General features: G+C 35.4%; 1 protein-coding gene across 1 annotated transcript; it reads left to right on the top strand.

The window, feature by feature from the left end:
• Positions 1–10,140: 10,140 nt before the first annotated feature.
• Positions 10,141–11,945, top strand: LOC148014601 (histone H2AX). Its single transcript, XM_087666221.1, has 2 exons — positions 10,141–10,474; positions 11,566–11,945. The coding sequence occupies exons 1-2, from the start codon at positions 10,289–10,291 to the stop codon at positions 11,782–11,784; spliced, it is 405 nt and encodes a 134-aa protein (XP_087522347.1). The 5' UTR covers positions 10,141–10,288; the 3' UTR covers positions 11,785–11,945.
• Positions 11,946–15,369: the final 3,424 nt, after the last annotated feature.

Raw genomic sequence — 15,369 nt, 5'->3', positions numbered from 1 at the left:
AGGCAACAAATATTAAAGCCCTCATTAGGGTCATCCCTTTTAAGAAGAGCAGATAGCTCTTCTTCAAAAGATGGGAGCTACTTTGCTTCCTTTTCTTCTACATTCTTCCTTTTATACTCCCTCCATTTATCTGCCCACTCTTCTGTGGCCTTTCCCTCTTTCTCATGTAGTCTTGTGTCCTTTTCATGGGTGACACCTTCAACTTTAGGATGTGGATCACCTTTCTTTTTTCTATATAGAGGCACATTTAAAATAGTGAAAGCCTTCACATCAAAAAGGGGGACTAGATCAAGGACCTTTGAAAGACTGTCTCTCAACCTCTTAAGAATTATCATGTCTTTGTTCATAAGTGTAAGCCTATGTGCATGAGCAGCACAAATATAGGAATCTTAAAAAAATTCAATCAAAACATTTTCTATAGCCTCCTGAATGCAATTGAGAGCTACCTTTGTCCACCTAAAACTATCAAGATTATGCTTGTCACAAATTTCTTTAACAAGCCTTTGAAAAGGCAATTTTGGAATTGCATTATCCAGAGCCTTCATTGCACTTCTAGTCTCCTTTAGGCATCTAACATGCTGTGAAAACTTTCTCCTTGGCTTTGATTTCCTTGTAAGTTTGGAAAGCTTGGAAGATTGATGGATCTTTGAGGCAAGGCCTCTAGGATCAACTTTTTGCTTTCTTGTAATAATCTTAATTCTAGCCATCTCAAATCTCTAGATAAAATAAAAAATAACTCAAAATTAGGATAGATCTCCAAATCTTTGATATAATGTCATTTTTAATCACTTTAGTTGTCAAATAGTGAAAAAATAACATGAAATCTTATCTAGATTGGAGGAGATAGAGGAGAAGACTTTAGTTGTCACAAGGATAGGATTTCACGTTGTATACTAAGTGGTGGGTACTGAAGAATTTTGAGCTATGATGAAGCCACCTTGTGCTAGTGTTTTAGAGTAGGGAAAGAGCTTGGTCTTCAAAAAAACACTTTAGTGGTTCAAAGATTGGTTTTAAAAGGACCTTCGTTCACATGTGTGACTATTTAATGTACAGTTAACTTGACACGTACGACTGTTGTTGCCTTGGAACTTGTGCCATGTGTCATTGATGTTTTCAGACATGATGGCACTTTTATGGCACTACTTTTCAAGTGAAAAATAGAATTTTTAGCCTCTTCTTTTTCACTTTAAATACAGCTCTTTTTAATGTGTGCATAGTACTTTTCTAAACAAACATATGGTGATTGTTGACATATATATACAAGAACTATGCTCGTGTTTATGGATGTTTTTCTTCCACGCATTTTGTTTCCTCTTCCACAACCACATCCTTTATGGATCGCAAGTCGAAAGTATGTGTATTCCTAACCAAACCCACTTATTCTTAGGAAGCAATACATTTCTCAAGTAACAAACTCCTATTGTCACTTTTTCTCTCTAGGCTTTGAAAAATAGTTGAATGAACTATTTTGAGGCATTAAAAATGATTGAATCTGTTATTTTTTCTTTGAAGTGATTGATTGCCTTATCAATTACAATATTATCAACCTGCAAAGGATTCATAATCCCCGTTATCGTGTTTCATAAGTCCTTCAACTAGAATAATGTTTACTCAATGAAACACGAAATTTCATGCCTGCTATGCTGTCCAAAGAGTCAATTCGCATTTCATAAGGCACAAGTATTTTATTTTGTCCAGTTTAATATATATAATATGTTATGTAAGCATTTGCATTTAATGTAGAGTATGATATATGGATTTAGACATGCAAGACGAATGAAGTAAAGTGTCATTGTGGCCCATTGTTCTATATTTGTTGGTCTAAGAGGAGGAAGAGAACATTGAAGCCTTGCTCAAGTTCCCTTAGTGAGCATATGATACATCAAAATGGTAAACATCAAAGCCAAGAGTGAGTTTCTCACAAAATATCAAAAGCCAAAAATGGCATGAAGGGTTTGATGAAATTTTTCTAGCAGCTTTGCTTTTATCTTCTACATATGTAAAATGATGTGGTTTTGATGTTCTATGTGTATTAGCTTTGACAAATTATTTGGATTTGAGAAAATGTGGATTGGTATATTGTATCCCTAAACTTATCTTGTTGTTTTTAGGATTTGGTTATGTGAGTAATCATGATGACTAAAAGGAAGATTTTTCTAAAGGGAATGGAGGAAGAGGATCTGGAGAATATCTATGATAAAAAACTCTTTGATTTCCTCCATGCAACTGGAAATTCATCCATATTTTTTTACATCAAAGATATACTCAATGTTCCCTTTGATTTGCAAGAGGTCTTGAAGGATCTTGAAGACAAATTGAAGGATTATAGGGAGTTTTATGATAGACATGTAGAAGGCCTAGAGATTGAGGGATTCGTCCATTACAATGATGTAGTGGAAGTTACAATGCTAGTAGAACAATTTTGCAAACAAGGTTTGGCCTTATTGATGAGGAGTTGAATAAGTGGGAAGCAGATAGCCCTTTTCATCGAAATCAACATCAATGTCTTCTTGTACACAAGAATGTTAGCTTTATTATATATCTTCAGTATATGGATAGTTATTCTTTATATACAATACAAGAGAAGAAGACAAAGGATATTGCAAGCAAAGATAAAGAGGTTGAAGAGAAGGGGTAAATATTTCAAGAAGATGTTGAGAACCAATTAGTGTAGGCATTTGATGTTGCTTTGTTTAAAAGTGAGAACATTACAAAAGTGAATGAAAAGGAGATAGAGTTGAGTGCATAGATTGAAACACGTCCTCTTGAATGTGTCCCAACATTTCCCACTTATCTCATCAACAAAAAGAGATATATATTGCTAAATGATATTTAACATCTTTTTGATCTTAGAGAAGATTATTGCTTGCCAATCCTTGCAGCATGGGGTCAAAATGATAAGAATTTTATAGGTTATAAATTAGAATTGCTAGCAAGTCTTGATATTGAGGAAGAGAATTTTTAAGAGAGCTATGTAGCCTTGCATTCATATATTAATCAAATCATGGAATATTAAAAGGGGAGGCTACTTAAAGAGGAAGAGTTCTTACAAATTCAATAGAGACTTGGTATTGATCACATGGGGTATGAAGAGAAACTGAAATCTCCATTAGAGGAGAAACCAAAAAGTTCAATAAATCTTTATGATGATAGCCTTCTTGAAGAAAAAAAAATCCCTAAGGTATGAAAGATAGTTCTAAGATATCCATTGTGGTTTATATTAGAGTATGTTATGCATTATAGATAAATATTACTGGATATTTATCTATTGACATCTTACACTATTGTGGTTTATTGTGTAGATAGAAATTGAAGATGAAGACAATTTTCTCAGAAGGGCAAAGGGCTAAAGGCTATTGAAGCTTGGCAAAGGCCTTGGTCATTATATTGGAAGCTTAAATAGTCAAACAGTTACAATTTATCATAGTAGGTTGTCACGCTCTCCAAGCTTGCCAATGATGGCTTTGAAAGCTATCTCCAAGGTGATTGAATCCCAACTTTTCAATAGAGAATCATATAAGATAATTTTGGTGGAGAAAAAAGAAGCTATAAGAGTTTTTACTTCATGCTTGAATATAGTGGATCTAGGGCAGGATACTTTGGAGTTCTTGGCTCTTATTTGCTCTCCCATGTAGGAGATGCCAAGAATTTAAAGCTCCTTCTAGGCTATAGGAAACAAGAGTTCCTGAATTGTAGAGATCTCATTGACTGGGATGAAACAAAAGATTCCTCTAGAGGACCTAGTGAATTGCTTGAAACTAAAGACTCTTCTACAACAAAGTCAGACTAAAAGATGTCAAGGGTTTCTTGAAACCCATCTTTTCCATCTCTTTGTCTAGTTTGTAACCATTTTGAAAATCTTTGCTTTGCACAAGAGTTTAAATACCCCTCTTTCCTTCTTTCGATGACAGTTTGTACAGTCCTTGCCAAAGATGATGTATTACATGATGTGGTTGTGTCTTTGAGCTTGAATTTGTACCAAATTTGTTTGTAGAACCATTGAAAGACCTCTAATAAACTATTTACTTTGTATCTTCCACCACCATGCCTTGTGTGTCTAAAGTATTTTGTTCTTACTTGATAATGTGATTTTTCCATACCTTGGGTTGACCAGATAGATAGAGATCCATACTTCTTGATAAAAGATGGAGCATGGTTGGATAAAATATGTTGCATAGTTAAAAAATAAAGAAAGTTAATAAAAAAACTTTATATGAGTCAGAAAATAAAGAGGCATACATATGCAAACTTCTTACCATATAATAAGTAAAGTGTTAATTATCCCAAGCTTCTATTATTGTCTTTTTAAAAAGGTTCAATTGGTTTTTTAAGTCTTTGAGATTACCATCATTCCATTCAATTTTATCACAATAAAAGAATAGTGTTTCCCAAACATTGGCTTTTCTATTTCAAGCTTGTCTATTATTAGCATGATCCTTAACTGCGTTATGTAGGGACTTCAACTAATTGTATCTAATAGTTGAGCCACCATTCCTAGAGTTTATCTTACCAAGTCTCCCATGAAAGCTTAGGAACCTTCTAGCCTTCACTTCACCAATAGATGATTCTTTAGGGACACAACTGCCATCCTTAGACTTTTGAAGATTTGGTTCCATAACAACATTACTACCATGCAAACCAATCATAGATAAGACTTTTTTAATCTTTGTTAATATAGAGTCTGTTCTAGCTAATAATAGCTTTAGCTTCCATGCAAATCCTATATAAAGATGAACAAGCTTTTCAATTATCTTGCAAAGCGCATGAAATGTATAGATACGGGCTTTCACTAAATGAATATCTAGGACTAGCTTAAACTATGGATCCTTGTCGTGCCTAAAAAGGGAGCTCAATTCCAATTGCTTGAGTTCAACTCTACGGCATTGAGGACATGCAATATAGGTAAGGAGATTTGGAGTTGGCTCCCTTTGATACATTGTACATGCATTTGAGTGTCTTCAAGTCACTAGCTATGTGCCACTCAATCTTATAGTTCCCAAATCCTTCAACAAATAGCTCTTCACCTGCTTGTTATATCTTAATAACATTAGGTATTGGTGCTTGATGAAAAACCCAATACGATATATCAAAATCCTCTGTATCTACTTTGAATGCTTCTAGCCACTAGATGTTGTGTTCTGATTGAATACTAAATGACATTGAGTGATTGGAATGATCTGATGAAAGTGCTCTATTTATCAAGGTAATAGAGACCCACTCTTGTTTTATGCATTTCAGAATCTCACTTTCAAACCCAATATGATATATCAAAATCCTCTATATTTACTTTGAATGCTTCTAGCCATCAGATGTTGTGTTCTGATTGAACACTAAATGACATTGAGTGATTGGAACAATCTGATGAAAGTGCCCTATTTATCAAGGTAATAGGGACCCACTCTTGTTTTGTGCATTTTAGAATCTCACTTTCATCAAGTTTAACCACAAATCTAGCCACTCTTTGTGCCTCTTCTAGTGACAAGTCATAGAATTTGATCATTAAATATTGTAGGGTGGGCAAGTCAAGGAAAATATTATTAAATTCATTGAATACAACTTCATTTTTCTTACCCTTGAAGCTAGCATTGATATGTAAAGGTTCACCTAGAATCTCCATCACTTTGTTATTCACTCTCTATCTGATAATTCTGACCATAGATGGCCTTGGAAGAATGCAATTGCGTACTTGTCCTTGCTTCATATTTGATTGTAAAAGCTAGAAAAGTTTTATATAGGCATCTCGACTGATACCAATACTATCTAGTGTCTTCTGCACTAACTTAGTATCCAAAGAATGATCATATATAAATGACTCCAAGCATTGTTTCTTTGCCTTTTTAAATTTCTTCTTCTCCAAAATATCTTTTGAAACTACTGAAGGAAGATGATAATAAAATTGATATGCTTTTAAAGAATCTATTTCACTTGCATTCGGTTGAAGAAGAGACCTAAACAAAATCAACATCACAAATCAATACAATTAATTATAAACAAAACTATTTTAATATTTTTAAAGTGAAAAAAAATGTAACTTGCTGCTTGGATTCTTTTACTATAACCATCACCTCCTCATTTGAGACTCTAGATATTTTTAAGAGCCTTTTGTTGATTTCAAAGGCCTAAAATAGTTTGCTTTTTTTTATAAGATTTGATGTGTTTCTCTAACGAATGAATTCCTTGTTAGACAGTCCTCTAGCTTCTGCAACAACTCGTTGTTATGTTTTGATAAAAGATGGTTCTCCAATATGAGGACATTCTTTTCTGCAACAAAGTTAAGTGTATAACCTAAAAACCCATTATAACCATCACCAATAAACCTAATCAACAATGAATAGCTATTATATAGAAAGGAAGAGTGCTATTTTTGCTAGGATCTTTGGGATATAGCCTACCATCTAACCAAAGATCAAAATTCTTATTTCCTTTAAACACGAGTATATGTTTCATAGACTTAGTAATAGTAATGGATTTTGTTTTCTTCCTTATTGGTTCATACTCACTATCCAACCCAATATGAAGATGATAAAGAGATCTTTTACTAGAGCTATACAAAATTCAAATTGAATATTAGTTTTCACTTTAATGAGGATAAGTAAGATCTTTATTGTGATAATATTTGCAACCTTTATGGTGGCCTAGATTTCTAGGTTTGATGTGACCACGAGAATATTACGATAATGATTTATTATACTTTTTATATATTTAATTACCAAAATATAAAAGTTTTTTTTTATTTTTTTTAAAAATAATTTTATTTTTAACAATATTTTCTTTTTCTAGGATTGCTTACAAGGCATTTTCGAGACCTCAAAACTCCCCTAATGCATGTTGTTGTTGAGTTATGCTGTGCAAGATCTTGGGACTGCATTCAAAGATGTGTTTAAAATCACAAATGGATTCTTTTGAGTACAAGGTGTCTCTATCACCCTGCCTTGGTTTTGTTTGTTGTTTTATTTTAAGATGGGGGGATTTTATGTGGTGCTACATATGGATCCAATGCCAAGCCTTGGAGCTGGGTTTGAGTTTCTCTTCAAAGGAATACCTATGTTCCTTGCCCTTTTCTAAGGCTATTTGTAAATCAAAAGCATCATTCTAGCTAAGTCTATTTGTAAATCAAAAGCATCATTCTAGCTAGGCCTAATAGACAACATGCATTAGACTTCCTTTAGTAAGGTAGCTAGCCTATGTGTGAGTTCCTAGCTAGGTATTAGACATTGGAGGGTCCTAAGTGGTAGGGAGTTTATTTAGGGCCTCCCCTAGTTTATTGCGTCTTATTTAGGGGTAGGACAATGCCTAGATACCTATTAGGATTGCTTGTGATATCCTATAGTTTAATTTAGGTTCACATGATGAAGAGAGGAGTAATGGAGTGTTATCCCCTTAGGTGATTATCATTCATGGTCTCCAAGTCTTGGCTATGATCCATGTGCATGGGACTGAGTGATTCATCTTGTACATTTCTAGTGGACACTTTCTCTTCTTAACTATATACTACCATGTGGTATTTGTTTTGGCAAGTTAAGTTCATGGATTTGACGAGCTAGCTCTTCTTATCTTGAGGTTGCTACTACTGAGAGCCACATTTAGGGACATCATTTTGCCTTTTTTTTGGAGAATTCCATGGACCCCGCAATATTTTCGAAGCCAATTTTTATGTGAAAAGCCTTATGAAGATACCATATTGCTAGCACATCGAAATGCATTTTTTGGTGCAAAATCAAAAGAAAAGTTGTAACGGGGCTCGAGTTAGGATTGTGGACAATGTATGTGTCTACCAAATATGAAAGCTTGTAAAGGACTTCTCAATTCATGTGTTTGATATATCAAAATTAACCTTAGAATTGGGGAGCAACTTGCGAAATGAAATGAAATGAAAATTTCATTTGATAAATTAAATAAAATTAAGCAAAGTTGAAGAGGAATGGCTAAAAAACATGACGAGGAAGTGTGAGGATAAGCATGCCATCATAGTGCTTGGCTTTTTAAATCAATTTCATAAGAATGATGATAATCTTGAACAATGGGCTGTAGAATTGCATCCTAAGCATCGAGGGAAAGAGATTGATGTTGTTCTTGCTAAGTATAATGTAGATCTAGGCATGCTCCATTTTTAGCATTTATTTCTCCATTTTGTTTTCATCTTTCTCATCCTCCCTTCCCACACACATAAAGAGTGTTTATGTGCATAAAAGGGTGATAATTAGTACGAATGGAAACAAAGAGGGTGAGGAGCGGCTAACGAAGTGATGTGTTGAAGCATATTAAAGGCTTTCTAAGTGTATTAGTAGTTGTTCATAGCATTACCTTGGAAAGTCTAGAATCTATATGTTTCATTATATGTGTATTACGTTAGTTGCGGTAATTTAATATGTGTATAGAATTAAAATGTATTATTATAACATCTATAAAAGATATCATAACAATACACATAATTATAATTATATGTAATGTATATATTATTAAATAAAAGCAATAATATATGTGATATAATTATAGGCTAATTTAAAAATATAGGTACTATGTATAGTTATTAATATAATAACATAATTGGTTTACATATTAATTATTTAAATATTGATATATTTATTAAATTTTAATAAAAATATAATGTATATGTAAATAATAGTTAATAAATAAGTTAATGTATACACATATTATGCATTATGTATATATATTAATATGCAATTACAATCCATAATCTTCAATAATATATTATTATTTTAATAAATAAATAAATATATATATTAATTTTTTTCATGTGTTATTTATATTAATGATAACTTTTTATATGTTATATGATTATTAATATGCAAATTAATTATTAATAAAAGATATACAATTTCATTTCAATTAGCATATTATACATATATAATTATGTTTATAGGTTATTCATTATTATTTGAGAGGGAGAGAGAGAGAGAGAGAGAGAGAGGAGGAGGGGAAGGAGGAGGAGGAATTCTCAATAAAGTTTATGGGTTGTCAAATTTTTGTAATGTTGTAAGCTTAGTGTGTGAGGATAATATGCATGTTGTGATAGGCTCAATGTGAATCGAAATCATTATTAAATGTATTTGTCTTTGAAAACCTTTGAGAAATGGTCATAAGGGTCTTTTGGAGATATAGTTTAGGCTTTATAACTTCTTCCTCATATAGTTAATGGGTGTAGGCTGTGGCATTACCATGTAGATGGGCAGTTGTGCTCGTTTCCCTTATCAAATGATTATGAAAAGTCTTCAAGCTCTTCTACTCTTTTGTCTGTAGATGAATCACCTGACATCATAGCTCCAAATGATTGTAGGTATCGAGGTCAAGATGGTTCCTATGGTGGCCTGTGTGGCCTATGTGGCAAGCATTAATAGCACTTACTCATTATTTTGGGTGGTCATTCCTTTTAGTGGTGATATGATGCTTTGCAATGTGGATGATGCTCATGGGGCAGGTGGTTGATGTGGCAAGCTTGCATTGGTACAAACTTTTCAAGCTTTGATCGTTGGCCCAACGACATACAAATGTAGTTTTGTTTTAAACTTGGGCTCATTTTTACCTTGTTGAATTTCACTCACCCTCTTTCATCGTCTTCTTAGCTTCTTTATCACTTGCTTTTTCTCTACGAGCTCTTTTCTCCAACCATGGTAGTTAATCAAGTTGCCTTTGATAGGGTTGTGCCTGTGCTGCTTTAGTGTTGGTCTTTCACTCCATAGATATCAATTAGTGTCATATCTCTATATATTGCATTTTTGTGCATTCAACATTTATTAGTCTAAGTTGTCAACGTTTTCAATAACCTTCCATGGACTATGTTGCCACATAAAAACATGCTTTTGAACCTTGGTATGAACTTACCATTGGGAGAATCTAAACATGGAACGTCTAGTATAGATTATTTGTAAGTATTTTTAGAAAAAGTGTGATGCGTTTCCTGTAGACACCTTGCTAGGTAGCGAGGTGTGACGCCACCCTTAATTACGTCCATGGAGTTTGAACATTGAACAAAAGCGGCAAGACCATTATTAGACGTCCGCCAAAAGCCGCTAAGGTAAGTGATGTGCCTCGAGAACTTTTGAACCGTAATATTGAGACAAATGGAGAGACGCCACGTGGATGGTTGTCCGGATATAAATGGTGACCCCTCACATCTTAGTTTTTTTTAGTTTCCCTCTCCCTCAAGGCTCTCACGGGCTGAAAACCCTAACGTACAGGCAGGCTTACTCAGAGACTCTCGCTCCTCACCCTCGCTCACAGAGACCCCCATTCCGTCGTTTTTCCTCCCTCTTCGCAAGCTGCGACCATGAGTTCCGGCGGTCGTGGCAAAGCTAAGGCATCCGCCAAGTCAGTTTCGAGATCTCACAAAGCCGGCCTCCAGTTTCCTGTTGGAAGGATCGCCAGATTTCTGAAGGCAGGGAAGTATGCAGAGCGTGTCGGCGCCGGTGCTCCGGTTTACCTCGCTGCTGTCCTTGAATACCTTGCCGCTGAGGTGCGTTTCTTCTCTCTGCTTTGCAAAGTTCCTTTCCGATCTGCGTCTGTTGCGTTGATCTGTTAAAATATTGCATTTCGTTTGTTTCGTTTACCGGTGCTTGCATGGATTCTCGCTATTTGCATTGCGACACTCTCGACACTTGCATCGCTGGTGCAAAAGTGCTGTGTGTCTGCGTATAGGGGTTGTCTTGGACGTCTCCCCTGATAGCTAGAAATTTATGCAGGAATGACTTTATGCTCTTGTATACGATTTGGTTTCAATTCTGTTCCGGTCATGCCTTTACATGTGAGAAGATCTAGCAGCTAATGTTTGGCTTTTTCAGATTCTTGAATTGAAATTAATTGTTGAGGTGATAATGGAATCTCTTGGATGACAAAATATCAAAATTTGATCTGTTATTAGACCCGCTGTTGAGTTTTAGACCCCCTAGTGCACCAGTGTTACTTCATTGTTGGGCCATCTTGAAGCCCTCACCTGTGTTCTCTCCCTTAAATTCCAGTTTTCTAGGATGCTTGGGTGGTTCAAAGCTTAACCACCTGCAGTTACCATTCGAATCGCTGTATCTAGTAAATATTTGAATGGTCCATGAATTGTTTCACAGCACAATAACTAGCCTATTTGTGCACTTCAAATAAATACTTTCAAGTGTCATGCTTTCCTGCAGCATGCCATTTATATCTGTTGCTTGTCACTTACAACGTAGAGGTCCTTTTTTGATATCCACAGTACAGTTTATTGAGAATAACTTTAAAAGCCTGTTTGGTTAGAATAGGTCCTACGAATTTATTTGTATATTTTAAACAAGCCTTCTTTGAAGGCATACTGAGGCACTTATACAGCTAAATTCTCGATTTCTAGACTGTGTGCTTAGAATTGATCCAATGATGTTCTGGGTGCTCATTTAAAAAGTCCACTAGCTTAGAATCATTTCAGTTAGTATCCCCATATTGATCAATTGAGTATGGTGCCCTTCTATTTGGAGTGGTGAAGGCCTTGTTTTTTAATATGTAGTTTCTTTTGAACATTTTTGTTTCTAGTTATTTTAGAGTTGATGCTTACAGAGTCTATTAATGGGGGATTTTCTTTAGGTACTGGAGCTTGCAGGCAATGCTGCGCGTGACAACAAAAAGAACAGAATAGTTCCGCGGCACATTCAATTGGCTGTGCGCAATGATGAGGAGTTGAGCAAGCTGCTAGGTGCTGTGACTATAGCAAATGGAGGTGTGCTACCTAACATTCACTCTGTGCTCCTTCCCAAGAAAGCTGGGAAGGGAAAAGGTGATGCTGGTGCATCCCAAGAAGTTTAGGGACCAGATTTTTACTATATTTGTTTACCCATCACTGGACTGGCAAAAATGTCAAAAGGTTTGGGCGAGGTGTTTGTAACTTCTTGCATTTATGCATAGGGACTGCTAATATGCAATGTTACTGATTTTTATTGAGCAATAAAGATATAACTTTGTGAGAAGTTTAAACTGGTTAATAGCTCATGATTGGAGCTCTCCAATTCTGACAATGTTTTATGCAAGGCTTAACTCAAAAGCCAGTGCATTGCAGTGCAGGCTTATTTCAGAGATTTTGGAAACTTTAACTTAGTCTCTTATTGTATCAACAAAAGAACAGACCAAAAAAATTAAATGTGGGAAGAAAACAATAATCAACACAGGAGCGTAGATGTCCCTGCTTTAGCATGTCTCCATGTGCATGAGCTTACTCCTAAGCAACCTTGCCCTGTGCAGTGATTCGAAACTTAGGAAAAGCTTTAAAGTAGAGCAACCATAGCTATCTGTGCATACTTATGTGCTTACATAAGATTATAGTAGAGAAAGTGTAGGCCTGTAGGTATATACTTGAAGTAAGAGGCATGGGTCATGGGAGGATTGCCTGAGTGATTGTAGTTAGGACATTCTTGCTTTGTCCACTCATGTTTCCACTGTAGAGTGGAAATCCCCTTGGTTTACCTTTTCACCATGTGCATGTGCTTATTTCTAGGAACCTTACTCTGTGTAATGATTCCTAAGTTGGGAAAAGCTTTGGATGGGAGCTGCCATAGTTGTTTGTACATCATGCATGTACCTACATGAGAGTGGGGTCTTAACAACTGGATCTTATGGTATTTGTGAACTCAACTGAACTGGCATTAATGTCAAAAGTTTTCAGTGAGGTGATTGTCTTTTGCATTTGTGCATAGGGACTGCTAATGGGCAATGTCCCTGATTTGATTGGGCAGTAATGATAGAGCTTACTTTGTGTGAAGTTTGAACTGGTTAATTGCCATGCATGTCAATTCAAGGTTTAAATTTAAAAGTCCATATGGCATTGCTGTTCAGACTTGCTTCAGAGATTTTAGAAGCTTCAATTTAATCTCATGTTGCAGTGACAGATGAACTCGCCAATGAAAGGAGGGAACAGATGAATGCACACAAGTGTAAATCCCATTGCATTAGAAACAAGTATGAAGGATAAATAGTTAAAAGAATAGAATGAAAGAGGAGATGAATGAGAGAGAACCTCTACTGGTGAAGCATTCAATATTATGCATTAGAAACAAGTCCAACCCCTATTTGAGCATCTGTGAATGAATGAGTGATGGTTATGATGACAAAAGTAGCAACTGTGCCCCTACAAGCAAATGAATTGGAGCAGCCAATCACAAGGATAAATGATCTAGTTATGCATTAGAAACAAGTACCCAGGATAAATAGTTAGTTAAAAGAATAGAATGGAAAAGGAGAATAATGAGAAAAGAATAGAATGAAAAAGGAGAACAATGAGAAAAGAACAGAATGAAAAAGGAGAATAATGAGAGAGAACCTCGTGGTAAAGCATTCAATGTTATGGATTAGAAACAAATATGAAGGATAAATAATTAGTGAAAAGAATAGAATGAAAAAGAAGAAAAATGAGAGAAATAAGCTTTACTAGTAAAGCACTCAATGGTAAGCCTCGTGTAAGATATGATAGGCTTTAGCCATTCTACATATCAAAGCATCAATCGGTGATCTTTACATGTAGGCCTAATATGCTATACGTTGAATATGTTCATAACTACTTTACATGGAAAAGTGGGGCAAGCTTGTTATATGTAAAATTACTCTTTTGTTCGTAAAAAAAGTACAAAACCTATGCAAAAACCATATAAACGGGTAAAGTAATAAAAAATGTCAAATGACGTGGACAAACAGACAAAATAAGACCTTGGAAGAGCACTTTATGGTAAATGATATTATACGTTTAGCACAATAATTTGAAGAATTGAGCAAAAACTTATAACCTAAATATGTAAGTTTTTACGTTGTGCCAAACCAAATAAAAATTAGTATTGTATGAAACTAATTATTGGCAACTAATATTATTTTGTGCCAAACCAAATAAAAATTAGTATTGTATGAAACTAATTATTGGCAACTAATATTATTAATGGCGCTTGTTAATAGGTTGCTTATCCCTATATTCTACCTTTCACGATATGCAAATATGTTAAAAAAAGTTGTATTTTCACTTGAATAACATAAAAGATGATATATTTGACCTTAAGTTTCAAGTGCTTGGCAGTTATGAGGCTATTCAAAATGTGATGTGGCCCAACCCTTGCCACACAAAACTTTCATTGAGTGAAACATGGTTATTGGGAAAAATAATGCCAAAGAGAAAAAGCCTTACCTTGGGGGTGATAGTAATTGTTACATGCCATTGAGTTGACGATACCCCTTCTCCCTCATTCCCATAGCTCCCTCTTGAGGTCACCCTTGCTCCCACATAGCTCCCTCCCATTGTGTAGATGGGGGACCAACTTAGGTTGGTTACACACACCAAGTGATGGATGCCCAACCCTTGCCCAGAGTGTGGGCATGCACTTTTTGGAACTAGGCATGGACATGGGCGGCATATCTTTACACACCAAATGGACACAATTTGTAAAAAAAGCAAAAATAATAAACTTGTAAATTTTTTGATTGGTTGTAAATGCAAAAAGTGCACCCTTGTCTGCCACTTCACAAAGTGGGTAGGGGAGATTCCTTGTCCAAAAGTGGGTGGGGAGTTCACCTGTTTAGTAGGTAAACAACAAGTCATGTCTTCTCTAGTGTGTAAAGGATTGTGTGTGTAAAGGATTGTGGATGCCCAACTGTTAAATAAGCGTTTTGATTGGTTAAAGCTTACAAAGTGGGAGTCCGTCATTTGGTGTATAACTAGCCTTAAATACACCCAATAACAAACCACCACCCCCCCCCCCCCTTCTTTGCTTATCCATCTTAGGCTAGGAGGTTGGGATGAGAGAGAGAGAGAGAGAGAGAGAGAGAGAGAGAGAGAGAGAGAATGAAATCATATAATTCATGTGTATTGAGAATACTAGGGAAGGGTCTATTTAGCTATGTATTTACGTTTGTAGAAGTATAGTAATATGAAAACAAATTAAAAGATGCAATGGCAAAAATTAGAGTAGAAAGAGCTAATGATATATTATGAAGATTAGAAGCACACTCCTTTGAGGACCCTAAGGGATAGTGGGCCATCCTTTAAGCCCCCAAAAGGCAATATCTTGGAATCGTCTAGAGTAGGGCTATTACAAGGGAAGAGAGAAACTAGATACTATACGAAACTATGACTAACTTGTGTCGATAGGCTAATGCCTAGTTAGAAAAGAGGAGCATTTATGTGTGTAATAGGATTTAAGTGTAGTGCTTGATTTACCAAGTTAATGAGGATAGCTGTTAGATGTATAAGATATATAGTGCATAAGATATATAATGTGTCTTGGACCGTACCTTATGATTGTATTCAAGGGTTTGTTATTGAAGATAGGGGTCACAAAATGGTATTGGCAATATAGTCAAGATAGGAGGATGTAATAATTTCAAACTGTACCTTGGGCTTGCATGGGCGTGTTATTA

Source organism: Lygodium microphyllum, chromosome 25 (assembly GCF_053477565.2).
Source record: "Lygodium microphyllum isolate KBCC chromosome 25, Lygodium_microphyllum_v1.1.10, whole genome shotgun sequence".
Lineage (NCBI taxonomy): Eukaryota > Viridiplantae > Streptophyta > Polypodiopsida > Schizaeales > Lygodiaceae > Lygodium > Lygodium microphyllum.
Note: the sequence above shows the minus strand (reverse complement) of the source record. Positions and strands in the feature narration are given on the sequence as shown.